The sequence below is a fragment of the Eptesicus fuscus genome, chromosome 5 (assembly GCF_027574615.1).
Source record: "Eptesicus fuscus isolate TK198812 chromosome 5, DD_ASM_mEF_20220401, whole genome shotgun sequence".
NCBI lineage: Eukaryota > Metazoa > Chordata > Mammalia > Chiroptera > Vespertilionidae > Eptesicus > Eptesicus fuscus.
The window spans coordinates 56617570-56640986 of record NC_072477.1 but is presented as its reverse complement, the minus strand read 5'-3'; the positions used below and the strand labels follow the sequence as shown (position 1 = coordinate 56640986).

Here is a 23417-nt window from a genome sequence, read left to right as displayed (position 1 = left end):
TGAATATAAGCTTTAGATACCAGTGAGATATTTCCACGTTCTCTTTGCTTTTGGCACACTGAGTGGTAATGGTAGAGATGGTAACTGCTTCTACAGTTTGTGGGACTTGTTGCATGAGCAAGACTTAGTGACTGAGATTTAAAAAAATATATATTGATTTCAGAGAGGAAGGGAGAGGGAGAGAGAGATAGAAACATCAATGAGGAGAGAGAATCATTGATCAGCTGCCTCCTGCATGTCCCCTGCTTGGGATCGAGCCCACAACCTGGGCATATGCCCCATGACCTCCTGGTTCATAGGTCGATGCTCATCCACTGAGCCACGTCAGCAGGGCCAAATCATTGAGATTTTGGGGGGGGTTATTTGTTACTAACCTATTCTGACTGCTACAGAAATTTATATTTTCATCTTTGAATCTTAGATGCCTAAAAGCACTTGAAGAAGGAGGCTGTCTGCATGTCTCCTGCTTGTATATTTGCTCCAATATTTTCTTAATGTTAGGAGAGGAGTCAGAAGTGAGGGCTTGGGCAAGAAGAAGATAGGAGAGGGGATGAAGGGTTATTATAATTATTTTTAAATTTCTAGCCTTAATTTTGTAGAAGGGATTTTTTTTTTTAATGTTCAGTGTAGAGTGGTTGAACATTGCCCCTGTTTGAGTGCATCACTATAATACGTGCTTGTGAAGAATCAGATCTGTGAAATAAAAAACTTGTACTGTGCTTTCATCAACTTTTAGAATTGGAAAGGTCTTTAGAGATTATTTGACTATTCTGTTTATCTGGTCGGTAAAGTTCTGATATTCCAATATGCATAACCTAGAGTAAATAGCAACTAGATAAGAGCATCAAAATAAGCATAGTGGCATTTATTTTACAATGGCCTTTTAAGGTCAGAGGCAAATGAAAATGTATTTAGGTAAAGACGCAGGCAATTTAAGAAAGAGGTTGGAAATGGAAGAGAAGTGGTTTTTTAAAATACATTTTTATTGATTTTAGAGGAAGAGGAAGAGAGAGAGAGAGAGAGAGAGAGAGAGACAGAGAAAGAGAGAAACAGAAACATAGATTAGCTGCCTCCTTCACAACCCCTACTGGGGATTGATTGAGCTGGCAACCCTGACATGTACCTTGACTGGGAATGGAACTGGTGATCCTTCTGTTGCATGGGAGGACGCTCAACCAACTGAGGCACACTGGCCAGGACTGAAAGAGAAGTTGTTTATTATTATTATTATTATTATTATTTTTTTTTAAAGTATTACATATAGTAGTACATATATCTCCTTTTTTCTTCTTTTTTTTCTTCCCCCATAGTGAAAGAGAAGTTTTTAAGAATTGGATACTTTGCTTGCTGCTATGTAATCACCTGTCTTTGAAAGTTTATGTAGCAATCAGTAGTTCCTGATAGTAGGCAAAGCCTGTTAGGCTTTGGTGTTTTAATTTTAAAGTTCTTCCTGCCACCCCAGGTTTCTAAGATCATTCACTGACCCTGATTTGCACTCTAGGGCTCTTTGAGGTCCAAATTCTGGGAGGGGTTCCTGATAACCCTTAGGACTGTTCCACATTAGGAGCAAGGGCTTTGTTAAGAATGCCTATGAGCAGTTAAGCCGTAGCCTTTGGGCTTCTCTGCCCTGGAAACTTAGTAGCTTTAATGAGAGCTTGAGACTTGAATTTAGGGAAGGGTGACTGCTGCAACAACAACACCTCTCTGTGCCAGGGTTAGGAGTCAGTCCTGGGTGAATATAAGTAGAGCTCAACCTTTCCCTTCTCCCCAATAGCAGCTGGGGTTTTGGCTGAGAAGATGTGAGGCTGGCTGGATTCCATTTCACTCAAATTACTCACTTGACCCTGGAGAAGAGCAAAATAGGCAAGAGCTGTTGAAGAGGGAGGAGGGGGAGAGCTGTCAGTGAGTTTGATCAGGCCAGATGACCCATATAAGCATTTATCCTGAGAAGATGCAGGGTGGAAGATGGAAGAGAGAACCAGAAAAGTAACTGTTATGCATAAGGCCCTCATCTCAAACTTGCTTTGCACATCCAGGCTCCCTTACTGACTGACCCAGCCAAGTTGTAACTGGATAAGAGGGAAAGACTATTCATTTTCTATAGAATGGAGGTGATGGGACAGAGTGAAGTTATTTCTTTGGCATTTTATAACTTTATACACTTAGGTTTGACTCAGAGTACCTGTATTTCTCTTGGTCTGGGGCTAGGCTAAATGACAAGAAAACAGGAGGTAATTTAGGGAAGAAAGGAATGCTTGATGAGACAGTTGTGTCTAGTGCAGTTCCAGGGAACTGTCTTACAAACTTAGGAAGCTGATGCCCAGCCTGGGCTACATAGAGAGCTTTTATTTCCTTCTTATGGTGGATCGCTGAAAAAAGATCACTGGTAAAGCATAAAGCCAACATCAGTCTTATAAGTCATTCTATGTACTTCATTTCATTCATCAAATTGTTAAAAACAAAACAACATTGACCCAGCTAATTAAAACTTGCTGATCTCTCTCCAAGCAACACAGTATCAGCACTGAGGTTGGTAGGAATGGGTAACATTTGGAGGTAAAGAAGTGGGAAGGATGCTGGGAAGGGACATTTTAAGTTAATGTATCCTCTTAGTTTTCTTATTCTTCTCTTGAAGTGTTTGGAAAGTATACAAGGATGTGGATCCCTGGATCTTTCTTAAGTGTAAGACTTGAATGTTGCTTTTATGAAGTTAAATATGAAAGGTGGTGGAAAAAATGGTGTACCGTATTTTCCAGCGTATAAGACGACTTTTTAACCCAGAAAAATCTTCTAGACGCCCAGTCGTCTTATACGCCGGAAAATACGGTAAATGGGACATTTCTAGAGGTTGTTGATGTGGATGGAGGATGCTCTGACCAGTAGTTTGCTGGTATAGTTGAGGGATGGCAAGGAGCTGCATGATTGATGTGAAAGATGGAGATGGTTAGGGAGATCAGGATTTGGAATGCAACTGTTCTGAGGGTCAATGTGGTAAGGAGAAAACTGTTTTCATGGTCACTAAGAGAGCATGGGAGGCTTCTGCCTTATTAGAACACACATCCTGATCTCCCTAATTAGGTCAGATCTCCCACTGTAGGCTCTCATAGCATCCTGTGCCATTCCTAGGTAGCACTTGTCCCCTTTGCATTCCCCTTCTTCCTGTGTTACTTTATTGTCTCTAACCATACTGTACTGGTCAACTCCGTGAGGGCAGGGCTCAAGTCTGTTTATAGTTACTACTAGAGGCCTGATGCATGAAAATTCGTGCAAGAGTAGGCCTTCCTTCCCTCGGGCACCAGACCTGGGCTTCCCTCCTCCGGCCGCCTGCAGGCACCTAGAACCCAGGCTTCCCTCCTCTGGCGCTGGCAGGCACCCGGGACCCATGCGGCTTCCCTCCCGCCCTGGCTTTGTCAGGAAGGATGTCCGGAAGACGCCTGGTCTAATTTTAGCATATTCCCCTTTTATTATTATAGATTTTATCCCTGGTGCCTAGTATACTGACAGGCACATAATATATAAATTAGCAAATACTTGCTGAACAAGTGTGACTAAATTAGAAACATTTACTGGATCCACTTTATCATGCAGAGATGTAATATTACCTCCAACTTACTAATTAAGATGGGCTTACTTTTCAAGCTCCTGGTAGCTTTTGGTGTAAAGGATGTTGAACTTGGAAGAATACAGAACAGTGAGGCAGATTACTGTGCAAACGCTGTCATTGTAAATAATGGGTTCTCCCCTTCCCCCAGTTTTATTGGTGTAGTCCTCACTGTCTAGTGCAGTGGTCGGCAAACCGCGGCTCGCGAGCCACATGCGGCTCTTTGGCCCCTTGAGTGTGGCTCTTCCACAAAATACCACGTGTGGGCTCGCAAGTTTCAAGTTGCGATTGAAACTTCGTGGCCCATGCGCAGAAGTGGGTTTTCGGCTCTCAGAAGAAATTTCAATTATTGTACTGTTGATATTTGGCTCTGTTGACTAATGAGTTTGCTGACCACTGGTCTAGTGGAATTACAGTTTTGTTGATAAATATTACCTTCTTTTTTAGAATGGTCTCATATTTCTGAAGTCTGTTCAAGGCTTTCAATACTAGTATAGTCATCATCTGAATCTGTGAGGACTGCAGTTCTCAGCATAGGCACAGACTCCTACCTTCCCTGAGATGAATTTTTACTCACCCTCTACCCCTGTGAGTGCAGATCAGTCACTGAGATCTCTGAGGTGTTTTCACCCTTGTTTCTGATCTGAGATGCTTGGTCTCACTAAAATTTAAACAGGGTAGATGTGGATGGGAGGAGTTCTTGAGGAGAGATCTCATTCTCATGGCTGCAATTCCTACTATAGTGCTATTCTGTCAGATAATAGTGGTGTCGTTTTTTGACAAAGCACTATTTGTGCTGGACTGTGATTGCTCTATTAGTGCACTAGATGCTTAAGAGAGTACTTAGAGATTTTACTGTTCTTATGTTAAGTCTATAGAACTGACTTAAAAATGTACATTTATAAAAAACTTAAAACTTGATTGAACTTTAAGGAATTATCTATATTAGGGCAGAAAGGTAGGGGCAAGCATTCTATTTAATGTGGAAACTAGAAATTAAAAATTTCAGAAGTACTGGAACCTTTGAAAAATACTGTTTTTCTAGGATATTTGGTAGAATCTAGGAAGTATCAACAAGTATATAACTAGAAAATATTAACAAGGGGACACATTGATTAAAGTTCTTTAAAATATGAAGTATTTTTTAATTCAAAAGTTAATTTGCAAACATAACTTTTAAATGTTTTACTACAAATTGACAAGCTACAGAATTTTTAGGAGTCTGCTTGTTTTCTTTTTTTTCTGATTTCTGAGAAGCAGACAAAAACTTGCAAACTGAAGAAAGCATCTCTGTTATAGTAAAACAAAGAAAGCTATTATGCTGTTGCTGTCCTTCATAATATTAAGCAGATACAAGAAGCACTCATATTTATTAAAAGAGCTCAGGGATAGTAAGCATCAATTTTTGTAAAATAGTCCCTGAGTTCTTAATATCAATTTCTCTTTCACACATAATTTTTTATATTTGTTGATTTCTCAGAATTGAAGATTTGCTCACTTTGAGGCAAGTGCTGTATATTTTTTAGATTCTTGTATTTCCACATGTGAAGTATGTAGGAATATGAAGCAGGCAAGAAATTAAGCCAGATTACTTATTGTACAAAAGCTTTACTACTGTGAAACAGCTGATGTGTTTGAAAATCCTAGTGGTTCTCTTAAGCCACGGCTGAAGGTGATTGAAAGTTGTCACATCATGTTCAGAATCGGTTGCTTTATTTCATACTTGATACAGTTTCTCGTTGCCTTTAAATGATTGATCCTTCTTTTCCTAGCAGTTTGGCTCAGTGGATAGAGCATCGGCCTGTGGACTGAAGGGTCCTGGGTTCAATTCCAGTCAAGGGCATGTACCTCAGTTGCAGGCTCCAGGCCCCAGTTGGGGGCATGCAGGAGGCAACCAATCCATCTGTCTCTCTCACATTGGTGTTTCTCTCTGTCTTTCCCTCTCTCTTCTACTCTCCCTAAAAATCAATGGAAACATATCCTCAGGCAAGGATTAACAAAAAAAAAAAAAATCAAACAAATAAATGATAGACCTTTTGAATAAAGGAATATTGCACCTGTGCCACCTTTTAGATCAAAAGTCAGCAATAGTAACCCTTTCCATTTAGGATTAGGCTGTATTACTTGCATATACATTTAAATGGCTACTACATTGGCCTCCTAGTTGTTTCTTGGACATGAGACACACACTCACCTTCAGTGCTAACCCCTCAACCTGGAACACTCATATAGCATCCCTAAGGCCCACCCACCCCCCTACTTCCTCCTTTAGAGCTTTGTTCCAATACCACCTTATCAGATAGGCATTCCCTGACCACCCTCCCTGCCCCCTTTGTTTTTTTTTCCACACCACTTACTGCCTTCTGACATCTGTGTGTTTTGTTTATTTGTTGGCCTGTCTTCCCCCACTATAATATGAGCTCTCATATACATACCACTCAGCTCTATCACATTCAATTTGTCATACTTCAGTTTTTCAAAAGGAAATAACACATTAAAGATATATTTGAAACATACTGTGCAATCCCACCCTGATTCTAATCCCTTCCCTTATTCCTCAAGGAAGTTATTATGAATTTGTTATCCGTCTCATATATTTTTTTTATAGTTTTGGTATATGTGTATGTACCCATAAAATACCGTAGCATTATTTTGTGTGTTTATGAACCTGATATAACTAGTTTCAGCATGCACATTTCTATCTGCAATTTGCTTTTTAAATTTAGTGTATATTTAGTGATTTCAACCATTGATTTTTACTGTTATATAGCAGCCCACTAAATGAATATAATTCATTTATTCCATTGTTGAAAGTTTAGCTGTTTTTAATATTTTGCCATTACCAAAAAAAGTGAGTATTTTGTATGTTAATTTTCAAACATTTCTGTAGGAAGTGTTCCTTGAAGATAAATTGCCAAGAATAAATAAATACATGTGCTGTTTATTTATCCTTTTGTGTTACTAATGTTTTAACCCTCAACAAATTCTAAAGAATTCTGTAAAAATATTCTGAACTTTCCTTCCATGTTGGCTTTTAAGAAATGATACAACTTAATGAGCCTAAATATTACAAAAAATCTAGTGTGGTAGGATCTGGAGTCTGAGCCAACACATGGGAATTGCTTACAACACAGATAGCTATTTTTGATTGCACATAATCTTAAAACTTAGTGACTATAAAATAAGTTTAATGTATCAGTAGTTTATAGCTAAATGCCCAATTTATGTCACTTTGCAGAGTTGAAGAAAAGAGCATTTTCTGCAGTGGTAACTATTCTTTTTTCTCATCCCCTAGGTTGTATCAGAGTAAGATGGACGGTAGCTTTGATTGTGATTGTGGTGAGCTGGAGCCACCTGATCACTAACAAGAGACATCTGTTAACCAACAGCTGCCAGGGCTTCCTGTTGAAATATACAGCAACAAAGGAAGACAAGAAGCAAAACGGAAATAGTGCTTACCAGCACCTTAGAACGATGCTGCTCAGGACCAGTCCAACACTGAATGTATCTGCACTGTGAGGAGAATGTTCATAGAAGCCTGTTGTGTGCATATTTATTCACATTTTTGTTAAATGTTAAATCGTTTAGCACAGTAAATCTGAGTGCATACTATGTCATTTCATTCCGTTTGAGTTTCTCGAGTGTTTTCTTTAAATGTCTGCAGAATTGCTGCCCCTTTCTTGAACTATGAGTACTCCAATCTTTTTAATTCTCAATATGAGGAGAGCTTTTTGAGCTTTAAATCTAAGGGGAACTCAACGGGCCTGGTTGGCATATGCAATGAACATCAAGAAACCATCTTGCTGTGGAAGCAAAATCGTTTTTCTTCTCCCTTTTTGAAAGATCCTTCCTTTAGATGCCAGTTTTCTTCCTTGTTTACACAAGTTCAACAATTCGAAAGGAAAAGGCAATAGTAAGGGTTTCAAAATGGCAGAGAAATTTGAAAGTCTCATGAACATTCATGGTTTTGATCTGGGCTCTAGGTATATGGACTTAAAACCATTGGGCTGTGGAGGCAATGGTTTGGTTTTTTCTGCTGTAGACAATGACTGTGACAAAAGAGTAGCCATCAAGAAAATTGTCCTTACTGATCCCCAGAGTGTCAAACATGCTCTACGTGAAATCAAAATCATTAGAAGACTTGACCATGATAACATTGTGAAAGTGTTTGAAATTCTTGGTCCCAGTGGAAACCAGTTAACAGATGATGTGGGCTCTCTTACCGAACTGAACAGTGTTTACATTGTTCAGGAGTACATGGAGACAGACTTGGCTAATGTGCTGGAGCAGGGCCCTTTACTGGAAGAGCATGCCCGGCTTTTCATGTATCAGCTGCTACGTGGGCTCAAATATATTCACTCTGCAAACGTACTGCACAGAGATCTCAAACCAGCTAATCTTTTCATTAATACTGAAGACTTGGTGCTGAAGATAGGTGACTTTGGTCTTGCGCGGATCATGGATCCCCATTATTCCCATAAGGTATGTGGAAAGCCAGCTGAGACAGACCTTTATTGATGTACATCATTAGGAATATGTACTTTTGTATTTCCTTTATGTATTGTGGTAGAATTTTTAGTTATTTGTATTAAATTTTACATAATACAGTACCTTTTCTTTTTACTTTTTATCCTTACCTGAGGACATGCTTAGAAATCAATAATATTTTAGGTTTTCACAATTATGGTTATTTTTTGTTTTGTAGATCCAGAATTCTTCATGTACTATTCATCTGCTAAAGTAAAAAATTAAAGTATTATTTTTATTTCTTTTTCAGGGTCATCTTTCTGAAGGATTGGTTACTAAATGGTACAGATCTCCGCGTCTTTTACTTTCTCCTAATAATTATACTAAAGCCATTGACATGTGGGCTGCAGGCTGCATCTTTGCTGAAATGCTGACTGGTAAAACCCTCTTTGCAGGTTAGAAAGTTAAAATATATGGGGTAAAATTTCAGAGAGAAATAATTTTGTATGTATCTATGAAGAAAGATTTATCTAAGACTTAAAACAATTTATTATAGTCTGGAATATTAAAATGTAAAGATAAAATGGTGTTTTTAATATTTTAAAAGTTGAGAAAACTTATTCACATATTCACTTAATTGTTTACTCAGTTAATTTAGTGAGAATTATAGTGTTCTGTCCTGGCTGGTTAGCACAGTTGGCTAAAATAGCGTCCCTTTATGCTAAGGTTGTAGGTTCAATCCCCAATCAGGGCACATACAAGAAGCAACCAAAGAATGCATAAATAAGTGGAACAATAAGTCAATGTTTCTCAAATCAGTACATTTTTTAAAAAGGATTCTAGTGTTCTTTTGTATATATTTCTTAAATATAATTTTGTATTTCTTAGATCCATGACGCTTGTTGGTAATCTGTGTCAAATGATATCTGAGTTGCCTAATTCTGTCAGTTTTTGTCACTTCCTGGTGACATTTTTTAGCTATTACTGAAAATCTAGTAATTCTTTCTTTGCCTGCCCTGCCTCAATCATCCCTGTTGTTTGAGCTGCCATATCCTGTTGCCTGGCTACTGTGATCTTTCAGAATCAAACAAACCAACTCAGAAATATTTTGCTGAGGTTAGTGCTATTGAGGGAGTCTAAAGTGTGTGTGAGAGAGAATTTAGTCAAGATGGGAAGAGGCAAATAATCCATGAAAAACACCAACTATCATAAAGCAAAGTTTTGAGTTGGTATAAAATTACTTAGTACAGACTCTAAAAGCTACAAACTTAGAGAAGCTATATCAGTGATGGCTGGAATGGAAGACATAAAGGAGTCAAAGGATTTTCACTATATAGGAATAGTGAAGAATTTTGAAAGGTGAAAAGAGAGAAAAAAAATGGTATCTATTTATGGATATCTGTATAAATAAGGGCCTGAGCCTGGTACACATGAATCAGTGAGAAAAGTTTGATGAAAACAAGGTGTCATACTTATGACTGGTTAAGATGGGGACCGGACACTTAGGAAGTAGACAGAGGAGTTGCCATTTGAAAAAGTAGGAAATACAGTACTGAAGATTTTTTGAGTTAGAGAAGTGATGTGTTGGTGATTTGGGTCTTTTTCTCTCTTTTGACTTAACTTTTTTCCTCTGTAACAAATGTTACAGTGGGCCTCCCACCATTCCATTTTGTGCTAAGAGCAGAAGGAAGAGAATGGAACAGAGTCTGCTTACAAAAGTAATAAAAGAAAGATTAGGGTGGGTAAGAAAGCTTTATTGAAAGGATGATGTACATAAGTGCCCTTAAATTTTTTTTTGATACCGATACTTATAGCACTCAGCTTAACTAATATTAACTAATCTATTGGAATTTTTTCCCCCTAAATTTATCTGGAATTTCTTTCATGATGTGTGATAGTGATTGAATTTCATTGTAGAAAACTGAGAAAATATCAGTGATTACTGGAAATGAAATTAAGTGGATTAAATTTTTTTGAGGAACAACACTGTAATTACAAGTTATATTCCAACATATATAAAATAATTATTATATTATTTGTTCTGTAACAAATTACCTCAAAACTTAAGTGGCTTAAACAACAAATAATTATTATCTCTCAGTTTTTATGAGTTAGGAATTTGTGAGTGGCTTCGCTAGCTGGTTCTAGCTCAGATTTGCTTAGTCAAGATGTTGGTTGGGGTTACAGTCCTCTGAAGGCTTGTTGGGATAGGAGGTTCCACTTCTAGATAGCTTACTCACATGACTTTAAGCAGGAGGCCTTACTCCATTCTGACTGTGAGCTTGCTTGAGTGTCTTCACAATATGGCAGCTGGCTTCCCCCAGAACTAATATCTAAAAGAGAGAGCAAAGAAAGTTAATGTATCTTTTTTAAGAAAATAGTTCAATATTTTTTTAGTATGTTCACAGGATCTAATGTAGAACATTTTTTCCCTCCTAAAAGATACCCTGTAATCATTACACTGTTACATGAGAACTCTTAAGTTTTTGAAGAAACTTCACACAGTTTTCTAAAGCAATTGTACCATTTTACATTCCCGTTAGCAGTGTATGAGTTCCAATTTCTCCATATTATTACCAACACTTATTTAAAGTGTGGTCTGTCCTGTTGTCTGTCTTTTGGATGTGAGATAGTGATATGAAGTAGTATTTATTGTAATTTTGATTTGTATTTCCCTAATGATTAATGGTTTTGAGCATATGTTTATTGGCCATATCTTCTTTGGAGAAATATCTATCCATTACCTACTTTTTAAAATATATTTTTATTAATTTCAGAGAGAGAGGGAAATAGAAATATCAATAATGAAAGAATCATTGATTGGCTGCCTCCTACATGTCCCCCACTGGGGATAGAGCCCGAAACCCAGGCATGTGCTCTGACCGGAAATGGAAACGTGAACCCCTGGTTCATAGGTCAGTGCTCAACCACTGAGACCCGCCGGCCAGGCTATCTAGACTCCATTGCCTTCTTTTTAATTGGGTTGCCTTTTTATAATAATTGAGGTGTAAGAGTTCTTTACATACTCTGGATACAAATATTTATTAGATACATGATTTGCATGTATTTTCTCCCATTCTGTGGGTTATCGCTTCATTTTCTTTTTTAAAAATATGCTTTTATTGATTTCAGAGAAGAAGGGAGAGGGAGAGAGAGATAGAAACATCAGTGATGAGAAAGGATCATGCCTTCTGCATGCTCCCTACTGGGATTGAGCCTGCTACCCAGGCATGTGCCCTGACAGAATTGAACCGTGACCAACTTGTTCATGGGTTAGTGCCTAACCACTGAGTAACACTGACCAAGCATCCTTTCATTTTCTTTCTTTTTTAAAAAAAAATGTATTTTATTGATTTTAGAGAGGAAGGGAGAGAGGAGAGATAGAAACATCAATGATGAGAGAGAATCATGGATCGGCTGCCTCCTGCACGCCCCCTACTGGGGATCGAGCCCGCAACCCAGGCATGTGCCCTTAGCCAGAATTGAACCTGGGACCCTTCAGTTCGCAGGCTGATGCTCTAGCCATTGAGCCAAACCAGCTGGGGCCGTTTTATTTTCTTGATGGTGTGTTTTGAAACACAGATGATTTTAATTCTGATTAAGTCCAATTCATCTGTTTTTTTCTTTTGTCACTTCTGCTTTTGGTGTAATATCTATGAAACTATTGTCTAACACCTAAGCGTTTCATAGTTTTAGCTGTAAATTTAGGTCTGTGATCTGTTGTGAGTTAATTCTGTTGTGAGTTAATTTTTATGCATAGTGTAAAGTAGGGGTCCAGTGTCATTCTTTTAACCTGGATATCTAGTTATTCCGGCACTATTTGTGGGAAATATTATTCTTTCTCTATTGAATTGCTCTGACCCCTTTGTAAAAAATCATGAATGCAAAATATATTTTTGTTACTTAGACTCAAAAGTGACACACTGTCACTTGAGCTTTATTTCATGTGTTAGAAGCAAGTCACTAAGTACACCTCACACTTAAGGGGAGGTGAATTGGATATCACCCTCTGAAGAGAAGACTATCAAAGCATTTGTGGACGTATTTGAAAGTTACCACAATAATATTGTATCAAGAAAGCAAAAATTTAATTTAAAATCTAGGTAATGCTCCAAGTTGTATGAAATGGGGTCAGAATTTACTGCTGTATTGATTAAACAAAGATAGTGTATTTTTAAATGTTCGTTTGGTATATTCAGATATTGCTTACGTATATCAATAAAAAGAATTAGATAAAAAAAACAAACCACCTCTAAATAGCATAACTTTTATTGTCAACTCATGTAAACTTTAAACATTTAATGGAATTATTAGTGAAATTATTTGAAAGATCCAGCTGTAGTTTCCTTCTAATGCTTTATTGGTAGTTTTGCGAACCGTTCGATAAAAGCAGCATGAGAGAGATCTAAGTGTTTATTAGGGATAGGCCTCTCAAATGAACTGAGCAATAAATGGCAAGGACTAAGCATTCATTGGGAATCGGTGTATTTTTAACCTATAAGAAGTGTCGTGGCCTTATTTTTGGTACAACTTAATATATCAGTTGGATCTCTAATAGTTTCTCAAAACTTTCTCTTTCTGCTGTCTTCCTCATCATAGTAAAACAGCCAGTTCTTAGTTGTTTAAGGCCAAAATCATTATCCTTCACCTTTGTCAGTACAAATCCTGGCTTTTCCTTCAAAATATATCCAGAACCTAAACTGCTTGCTATTATCTATATCGCTACCTCCCACCTCCAGTTCAGTTAGCTAATATTTCTCTCCTGGTCCATCTAGCTTTCCTGCTTCAATATTTGCTATCTGTAGTCCAGTTACCACATAGCAGTCATAGTAGTTCTCTGAAAATAGAAGTCAGATTATGTCATTTCCCTGCTTAAACTAATGGCTTCCCATCCAGTTCAGGATAAAGCAGACCCTTTGTGTTCTCATCTTAGGCTGGGATCTGCTCCACTCTACCTCAGCTACACTTGCCTAATTGTTAGACATTCCAGGCCTACTCACTCCTCAGGGCCTTTGGGCCTTTTTCCATCTTCCTGGAATTTCCTTTATCCATATGAATATATGGTATGTTCCCTAATTTCCTCAACTTTCAACTTCTCAGTAAGGTATTTATTCCTTGATCATCTTCTAAGTTTCTTGCTTATAGTAGGCATTCAAGAAAAATTGGAATGCTGAATGAATTTCTAGAAATTAGTGGAAAAGCAAAATGAATGGTTGTGGGTTTTGTTTGTTTTTTGGCACCCATTTAGCTTAAAGTTTCCTCTTTTATTTAATAGTGGTCCTGAAATGCTAACTGAGCCTAACACATAATTATAAAACTTTTTGTTTTTGAAATCTAGTTCAACCTTTCATTTTATTGATGATGAAATGAAGTCATCATCATGTTAAGTATTCCCAGAGTTATAGCCAATTAGGTAGTGGTATAGCTAAGACTAGCATCCAAGTCTCTTGAATCCCAATTCATTGATTCCCCTTCTTCCCCCCCCCCCCCCCCAACTACTTCGATACCTTAATATGAGGCCAGACTTTAAGAGTTAGTTTCTTATGGAAATAAAGAACTAAAACTAAATATATTAATAACTAGAAATAGAAATAGATAGGCTTTTTGAGAAGATTAATGTCATTAAAAAACAATGAAACCTGCCGATTAATGATTCAGTTAAAACCGTTTCTTCCCCAATGGTCATTACAATATTTAAGTTAACTTCTTAGAGCTTTAGAATGTTTATTACCAGATATGTAAACATTGAGGAATGTGTGTGTTTATATAATATTTGGTGTTTGTTTGTTTTTTTATCTCATTCAGGTGCACATGAACTTGAACAGATGCAGCTGATTTTAGAATCTATTCCTGTTGTTCATGAGGAAGATCGTCAGGAGCTTCTCAGCGTAATTCCAGTTTACATTAGAAATGACATGACTGAGCCACACAAACCTTTAACTCAGCTGCTTCCAGGAATTAGTCGAGAAGGTATTGTGACTCAAGAATAACCGTCACAAAGTGTGTGTGTGTGTGTGTGTGTGTGTGTGTGTGTGTGCGCGCGCGCGCGCGCGTGCGTAAGTAAGCAGGATCTGTGTAGGAAGCTTCAGCTTTTTATCCTTAGATGTATGACTTTCTCTTAAATAGTCTTTAGATATTTAAGGCATACCTAAACTTAAACTCTCACTTTCTCTTTCTTGGCCTGGCACTTAAGCTGGGATCTGTTTTCTTTGCTCCTTTGAATCATTTTCCACATTTCAAAAAGTGTATACCTCTCTCTCCTGGTTCTAACTACTTTTACTTTTCCAGTTTATACCTCTGGCTATCATAGATGAGCATATTGGATCACTGGCTCTCACTAAGCTGGAATGGAATTCTGTGAGGGTTATATAAATAAGTGTTGATATGAGTAAGAATGATTTAGGTATGAAAAAGTGAATTTAGTTGGGTGGGCGGAGAGGGGAGAAGCAAAGGCTTCAGGACAAGGAGGAAGTGGAGGAATGAGCAAAACTGTTTACTGAGCAAGCACATTACATAAGTTTGCAGATTGGTGTTAGTATTAGGTGCTAAAGTGGAAGTTTGTGCAGGCTTGAAAGTAGTAGGAACTTGGGGAGAATCAAAACTTTGTTTACCACTAAAGCAATTTCATATCTAAAAATACTGACATCTTTAGATTTGATATAAATAAGATACAAAAATCTTTAACTCTTATAGTAATCTGTCATAAATATAAACATATATACATATATATATATACATACACACATATATATATATATTTAGGAAAAGCATTTGACATGAGAAGTATCTTCTTTAAAAGTTGATTGTGTCTTACATCTTTAAAAATTATATTGTATTAAGAGACATCAGTGTCAGGATTGTATAGTTCTGTCATGAATCACAAAGTTAGAGATATGCAGTTTCCTAAACATTCTAAACATTATCTGAATTATACACCCATTTTCATATCAGGTGGGTGTGTATCAGTGTTTTAAAGTAGCAAGTGTTTTGGGAAGTAGTTAGGCACTAGATTGCAAATCATGCTGACATTGTCTCTTCCCCCCAGATATGCTTGGAACTCATATAGTAAATGCCTAAATAAAAAGGTAGCTGCTGTATTTAATTTCAACAGGTTTTGTGGGCTTTCCTTTAAGTAGTTCTACATTCCTAACCAGTCTTCGCTGTCCTCACAATCAGATTCCATTGCTAGTTCTCGTGCTTCTAACCTTATAGCCACTGTCACGACATCCTGTTCATAACTGAATAGCAGTCACATAGCACTTGACTATGCCTCAGAGTTTTCTGTAGGAACTCTTTAAAAATGCAGACTATTAAGTCAGAATCCAGAGGTGGGGTGGGGATCAGGGCAGGTATCGGTGTTTTTGAAACCTCCTACAGGTGTGGCCCTGCCGGCCAAGTTGAAAGACACTGCTTAGGGATCAAGTGGTTATGCTCTGCAGTGTATCGTTGCTCTATTGCTCTGTCGTATCAAAAGAGACAAGCTAGAACTATAGGATATTGCTGTTAAAGCATTGTAATCTAGCTAAATTTGAATCTTCTTTTTTGCTACCCTCATTAAGGTGGGACCATGTCTCAGTCAGCTACAAACCAACCTGAAAATTTGGCTCACGGCTAGAATTTATTCATAATGTGTTGAATGAGTGTCTTTGATAATGGGTTCATTAAGTTAACCATTGGACAAATATCCTTGGTATTCACAAGTGGCAGAACTCTGCTCACTAATGCAGAGTGTTTAAAGATATGTTCTGTATGAATTAACACAGTAAGACTACTAGGACCCTTTCTGGGTAATGTCTTTAGATGAATACCCTCTCTTTCATTTTCCTCCATCATATTTACTTCTCATCCTCCCTTTCTCTGTAGTTTACCACATATTTCTATATCTTAGACCCATTTCCTCTAGAGCAGTGCTGTCCAATAGAACTATCTACAATGATGGAAATGCATATACTGTTTATGCATACACTTGGGAGCTCAGTGTGGCTCCCAAGTTTCTTATTTCTTCCTCTTTTTATTAGTTGCATACAGTTCCCAAATGCTAGGGATTTTACAATATATTCCTCTTGTGTAGTTGACTATATCTCTTCCTTCTCTCTGAGAATGGTGATTGTGCTGGGTCAACCATCCATAATTCTGTGCCTTCCAGTCTCTCTTGCCTTGAGACATGTGGGCCCAGAGGTAATTAAGACTTTTTTTTTTCCAGGAGAACCAAGAACAGTTTGATGTATTGTGAAATGACCTCCTAGGTTAGGATAATACAATAGAGCAAAGGAAGGAATCTCAGCCCTGGGTCACTGAGGGGTATGAGTACCAATGAGCCTTAGGTTTCTTCTCTTTAGTCTTCATTAGACTGATTTGAGGGTTGAATAAGATAATGTGAATAGGTCTTTTCTAGAGTACAGCTTAGTTTTAGAGAAGGGCTGTCTTTTCCTTTGAGACAGAAGGTAAGGATAATAGGATGTGTGACAGACCATAGTGAAGAAGCAGGAATTGAGATAAATGTGAAGTGGGTTTACCTGTTGAGAATGATAGGGAAGATTGAGAGCATAAAGGGATAGTGTAGAACATTGCGGAACACAATAGCAAAGGCTAAATTGAAATTCTACAGTATGAATTTGTAGTGAGCCAGATATATATGTGATTTTCCATCTAGCTTTCATCAGTACTATATGGTTAGGAAGCAGACAAAGTAGATGGTGGAAATGATTCAGAGTTGAAGATTGGTATAAGTTATAAAGCATACGAATGTGTGGTGGTGTAAGAGCAATCTTTAAGCTGGTGATAGTGTGGTGCAGGCGGGGTAAGGAGCTTAGGAAGATCTAACAGTCTGAGTTAGTGGGAAGAATTAGGTGTACGGTAGTTCCACCAGGGCCCTAAAATGATCAAGTGCATTATGTGTTATGCTGGCATGATATTGCTGTGAACAGAGATCAATAAATTAGTATAACAGCTAGTCAGTGAGTTGAGGGAGGAAAGGAGAAAGTTTTTATTAAGCACTAGATACTATGTTTTTAAGTTTTTATAACTTATAAGATATCTCTATCCATTTTATACATAAAGAAACTGAAGTTCAGCAGATTTAAGTAACCTAGTGATTCAGTGAAGTTAGTGAGTTGCTGAGATTAGGACCTATATATTAGGTTGAGCCACATGAAATTGCTGTTATTTGACAGTTTTTGACTGACAAAAATGGTAGTTTCATATGGTTCATATTAATACATTTCTTTTCTTTTATAATTGACCATAAAGTGAGATTTGGAATACATTTCAAATTTTTGCTATGTTTATTGAATAAATGTCTTTTCTTTTTAATATATATATTAGATAGGCTAGTTTTATTTCTCTGACAAAACTTTTAATTAACTTACCTTTTAATTGTATAGACCTTTTTTATTTCCTTTATGAGGTGGTAGACCTTCAGTATAGTTAAGGAGTTTTATCTCTTTCTTTTGCAGCACTGGATTTCCTGGAACAAATTTTGACATTTAGCCCCATGGATCGGTTGACGGCAGAAGAAGCACTTTCCCATCCTTACATGAGCATATATTCTTTTCCAATGGATGAGCCGATTTCCAGTCATCCTTTCCATATTGAAGATGAAGTTGATGACATTTTGCTTATGGATGAAACTCATAGTCACATTTATAACTGGGAAAGGTAAATTGATCCTAAATTAGAAAAATATTTATTGTATTTTTAATAAATCATAATACAGTGAAGTTTACTTTTAAATTATATATAACACAATGTAGAATTCTTAAAAAATGTAGTAAAAGTCTCTTTGGGTTTAAAAGATGGATGAAAAGAATCAACCTTATACAATAAGATATCCATAAGTATCTCAAATTTTTACATATAATTCATTATGTCATAGGATATAAATTATCATGATATTTATATTGAAATGTTTTTTCTCATAACAAAATTTATTTTGGAATGGTTAACATAAGTTCAGTATAAGGAACTTTTCTAGTCTGAACCATATAAAACATCAAAATGTATACTGTTATACATTTTAGTTAAAGGATTCTTCCCTCTGCCGCCTTTTGGGATTTCTAAATTCTAGACAAGTTTGGATATAATTATCTTAAAAGTGGGTTGGTAACATATAATAATGAATCAATATTATTTAAAATCTTCAGGTGATTTTGTTATTTAGTCAGATTTGGGAATCCCCAATGACAATCTTAAAAACTTCAGGAATTCATATATTTCTGTGTTTAAAAGAAAAATGATTGCCAATTAATAAAGAAGTTGTTAATGTTGAAATTAGTTTGTTTACTCATTGCATTTTTTCCTCCTAAAATGTGGAGGTATTTCTGAATATGTTTACATACATCTGCCAACATCCTTTTTTTCTTCCACATGGACATTTCTACCACATATATACATATTCTTTCCAAACATACCCAAATGTATTCCAATCTCTTTGTTTTTTATCATACTTAGTTGAATCATCTAACCTCTTTTCTGTTCCCACCTTCCCATCTCCCCAATTGTTTTTGTGTGTGTGTCTCCATCTACCTCTACCTGGGCATGGTGTGGTCACCTTGCTGTGATGTGTCAGTAGAGGATACTGCTAGGATACTGCATTCAGTAGCACATACACATGGAGAGTTTTTTTTTTCTATTCACTGGTGATGAGGTCCAAGAAGCCTTCCTCTCTTTCTAGTCCGCCTGTTACCAGTAGAGAGAAAATCTGTAAGAGACTTGATTGAGATTAGAGATCTGCATTTAGTGGCCATAAAGTGTTTTATCTATGTAAAACTGTGCTGGAATTAAACTATCGACATGTCAGCCACTCAGATGTTCACCTGCAGTTGTATTTAAGGTGGATGAAAAATAGAGAAAAGAGGAAATGTGTGAAATTATAATTGGTCTTATTTAAGAATGGAGGTCCCAGAATTTTTATATTATATATTTCATTGGTAATTACCAAATATTGCCTCATATTTTTCTTTATGGGTACAGATCTTACCTGTCTATTAAGGTTATAAGTTTCTGGAGTGCAGGGAAGGCTTGTAACTAGACTCTATTATCCCCTCATAGGCCTTTTATAGTGCTTTCACGTAAAGGGCACTCAGTGAATTTGCAAATGAAATTTGACATCTGGACTAACAGTAATGTATTGATTTTTTTTCAGGTACCATGATTGTCAATTTTCAGAGCATGATTGGCCTATACATAATAACTTTGATATTGATGAAGTTCAGCGTGACCCAAGAAATCTGTCTGATGTCACTGATGAAGAAGAAGTACAAGTTGATCCTCGAAAATATTTGGATGGAGATCGTGAAAAGTATTTGGAGGATCCTGCTTTTGATACCAATTACTCCACTGAGCCTTGTTGGCAGTACCCAGATCATCATGAAAACAAATATTGTGATCTGGAGTGTAGCCATACTTGTAACTACAAAATGAGGTCATCATCATATTTAGATAACTTAGTTTGGAGAGAGAGTGAAGTTAACCATTACTATGAACCCAAGCTTATTATAGATCTTTCCAATTGGAAAGAACAAAGCAAAGAAAAATCTGATAAGAAAGGCAAGTCAAAATGTGAAAGGAATGGATTGGTTAAAGCCCAGATAGCTCTAGAGGAAGCATCACAGCACCTGGCTGAAAAAGAAAGGGAGAAGAACCAGGGATTTGACTTTGATTCCTTTATTGCAGGAACTATTCAACTTAGTTCACAACATGAGCCTACTGATGTTGTTGATAAATTAAATGACTTGAATAGCTCAGTGTCCCAACTAGAATTGAAAAGTTTGATATCAAAGTCAGTAAGCCGAGAAAAACAGGAAAAGGGAATGGCAAATTTAGCTCAATTAGAAGCCTTGTACCAATCTTCTTGGGATAGCCAGTTTGTGGGTGGTGCAGAGGACTGTTTTCTCATAAATCAGTTTTGTTGTGAGGTAAGGAAGGATGAACAAATTGAGAAGGAAAACACTTATACCAGTTACTTGGACAAGTTCTTTAGTAGGAAAGAAGATACTGAAATGCTAGACACTGAGCCTATAGAAGATGGGAAGTTTGGGGAGAGAGGAAATGAGGAAGGGTTTCTGAATAACAGTGGTGAGTTCCTCTTGAACAAGCAGCTTGAATCCATAGGCATCCCACAGTTTCACAGTCCAGTTGGGTCACCACTTAAGTCAATACAGGCCACATTAACACCTTCTGCTATGAAATCTTCCCCACAGATTCCTCATAAAACATACAGCAGCATTCTGAAACATCTGAACTAAAACACTCAGCAGACATTTCTCTTTGTATTCTTCATGAAATGTGTTTGTCTTTTTTATTACTAGTGTTTAAGTCATTTTTTTTACTTGAATCAGATGGTCTCATTTAGAAAGGATTTTATTAGTTCTTGGTTTTTAAAATCCAGACTTTTTTCCTACATGTGAGATGGTTTTCATTTTAACTGGCATGTCATTTGCACACAAAAATAAAGAATAGAGCAAAATAATGCAATGCAGGAGGAGACAAAGAAATGCACTAAGACAGTAAAAAACATTCTCTCATAGAACAATGATCTGTTTTACAGGAAACAAAAATCTTGCCTTGAAATTTACACAGTGAGACTGTACATAATTGCATGGAAATATCTATTTTTTTCCTAAAACATTTTTCATTCATGAGTATTTTCAAGTTTTTCATACTGTACATGTTTCTTAAAACACATGATACCAGCAGCAACTGAAAATGAATGCCGAATTTGGTACACATGTGTTATCTACCTCAAGGTAACAAAAGTATGTGGCAAAACATATACCACGCATAGTGCTTCACAATATGCACTTCTATTTAGCCAGCCTTTATTGTAGTAAACTATTCTTAATAAGATTCACTCACCATTTATAAATGTTCTGGTATGCATTCTTTATAGTGAAGTGTTACTACATCACATCTTATTTATTTTAGCAAAGCAGTATATTTTCTGTATTTAATTATAAAAAGTTAACTTAGTTTTTGAAATTTATTTACAAATACACTTTTTCCATTTGGCACTATGGTTTGTTGCCTACTTAGCTGAATATATAATGTCAGCTTATCCTAAAGGCTGTCCCTGTACTTAATTTTCTTAAGTATTCATTTTAAGTAAAGTGCTCACTGTGTATAGGAATTTGTATTTTGGAGGTGCTTGATCTATCTACAAAGAAAAATTAGGAATTACTTTATTATAAAATGCTCCTAGAAGTCTTAATTGTGTTTATTTTTAAAAAACAACAACTGTAATGTTAGACTTGTGTGCATGGAAATAATTAAGGTACATCATAATTGTAGTTTAAAAGTTGTACATGATAAGACATATTTTGTTTTTACTGTATGTTTTTACTGAATGATCTATTCCCCATCCCAAGGCAAGCATGAATAAAATTAGGTTAAATGTAGCATGTGGCATTGCAGTCTCTTAGAATTTGTTTCATCCATTTTATTTTATTGAATTGAATACTGTCTGTATCTTTTTTTGGTTATCCTGTTTGAAGAAAAATGACAAATAAAACATGGCCAGCAAATATGGCTCCTGTATAACTCTTTAGGTAATTAAAATTACCTGCTAGAATGAAAATTACTAGCAGAATCTGTATCTAGTTCCACTTTCCAGCATTTTTGAAATATGGCTATAGTTTAAGCGATATTAGACTAAAGGCTTAAAAGAAAAAGGTTCTTTATCTCCATGCAAAATCTCTTGACTTACCTGCACATAATTAAATGGAATTAAAGCTTTCTGTAGTCATGTGCTGCTTAGCAATAGGAATATGTTCTGAGAAATGCAACCTTAGGTGATTTTGTTGTGCGAACAGCATAGAGTTCCATTACATAAACCTAGAAGGTATAGCCTACTACACATCTACGTTGTATAGTATACCACTGTCTTATATGTGTCGTTATTGAAATGTTATGTGGCGCATGACTATATTTCAAAACTCAAGATGTGTATAGAAGCTTTGAGCTGCATAGTCAGGAACGTCTTTTATATATGTTTTTTCTCCAACACATCTTTGCTTTGCTCAAGAATTTATCCTTTTACCTCTACAAATATAAAACCAATCTTCCTTTTATCTCACTTTTCTATGTCTTCCATCTTTGTTTTGTACATAGCCAGTTCTATTACAGTCTGGATTTCTTCCTGCCCAAGACCTATTGATTTCATCTGTAGTTCCAAGTTTTAAAAAATGCAAATAGTATCTGAATGAATATCATTGTCATATGTTGTGAACTGGTGTTTTTTTTTAGCCTCCATTTTGACTTGATTGACAGTTTGGGTTTTATAACACTTTAGATAGAGTATGCGTTTCCCAGCCAGACAGAATATACATTCCCATAAAACATTCAGGTAAGGAAGACAGTTATTTCCATAAGCCTATTTAAACATTCCAACATTCATAATTCCATCAATCCTTTCATTGAGAAAGCAATCTTTATGTTCTCTTAATCTAATTGTAGCCCACGCCTGAGCTTTGCCAATATATTTTGGTGCTGCAGTTTGTGTCAAGGAGTCCAGAAACTCGCCCTCCTGACCATTTTACCCACTTTGGTGCAAAGGCCTTGCGTCTCCACTGAGGGGTCAAGTCAAGGGACCCCTGGTCCTTTTGTCAACCCTCATTTTGATTGATCTCCCTAACCATTGCTCAGAGCAATTGCAGGTTAGATTTCTCATTATAATCTTTGAATCTTGGCTTCCAAAATGTCTCCTGAGCCAGGATAAATAAATCAGACTTGTTTGGGGCTCTTTAATCCTGAGGATTCAGCAGGGAGTCCTTTTGGCCTGCACCACCTTTGGGTAGTATTAAAACTTTTGCTTGAACCCCATCAATGTTCATTTTATGCATACCTACCCATTGAGGGTGTGGGTGTTCATGTGCTGGGCCAGGGTCGCTGTGGTTGGGGACCCAGCATTGGCTCCTCCTCTGGGGGGCTCAGTGGCATGGATTCTGGGCAGCTCTCTCAGCTGAGATTAGCATAGGCAAAGACTGAAGGTCCTTAGTGGCAAAAGCTTTTGGTGTCCCTGACAGCTATGAGGGCTGCTTGGGGTCTTCTGCTGTCCTTTTCCTGCAAAGAGGTCACAGCTGAGGGGATCCCTCATGGTAGCAAGCTGTGCAGGACTGGGGGATAGGCTGACATGTAAAATGCTGCCTATGCTTTTCTGTGTGGCCATCTTTGATTTCTGCGCTCCAGTGCGTTGCTGTAGCTTCTGCTCCCTCATTCAGCTCCATGTTGAGACTGCTGAGCCCATGTACTCCAAAGCTCTCTCAGAGCTATTTTCATCAGTAAGTATCTGTTAATCATTGTTTTTCTGGAGGTACACATGCTGGGACCTTCTAGTCCACCAATGTTGCTGATG

The 23417-nt window shown here is 36.9% G+C and overlaps 1 protein-coding gene across 3 annotated transcripts in view; it reads left to right on the top strand.

Annotated features, from left to right (window-relative positions):
• MAPK6 (mitogen-activated protein kinase 6) overlaps positions 1–21588 on the top strand; it is a 32316-nt gene extending 10728 nt beyond the window's left edge. For all 3 annotated transcript variants that reach the window (XM_054716223.1, XM_008143158.3, XM_054716224.1), the window contains exons 2-6: positions 6897–8083; positions 8379–8523; positions 13874–14038; positions 17524–17725; positions 19212–21588. In XM_054716223.1, the coding sequence (XP_054572198.1) occupies positions 7529–8083; positions 8379–8523; positions 13874–14038; positions 17524–17725; positions 19212–20313 (2169 nt within the window). In that variant the 5' untranslated portion in view covers positions 6897–7528 and the 3' untranslated portion in view covers positions 20314–21588. The remainder of the gene's footprint in view (positions 1–6896; positions 8084–8378; positions 8524–13873; positions 14039–17523; positions 17726–19211) is intronic.
• Positions 21589–23417: the final 1829 nt, after the last annotated feature.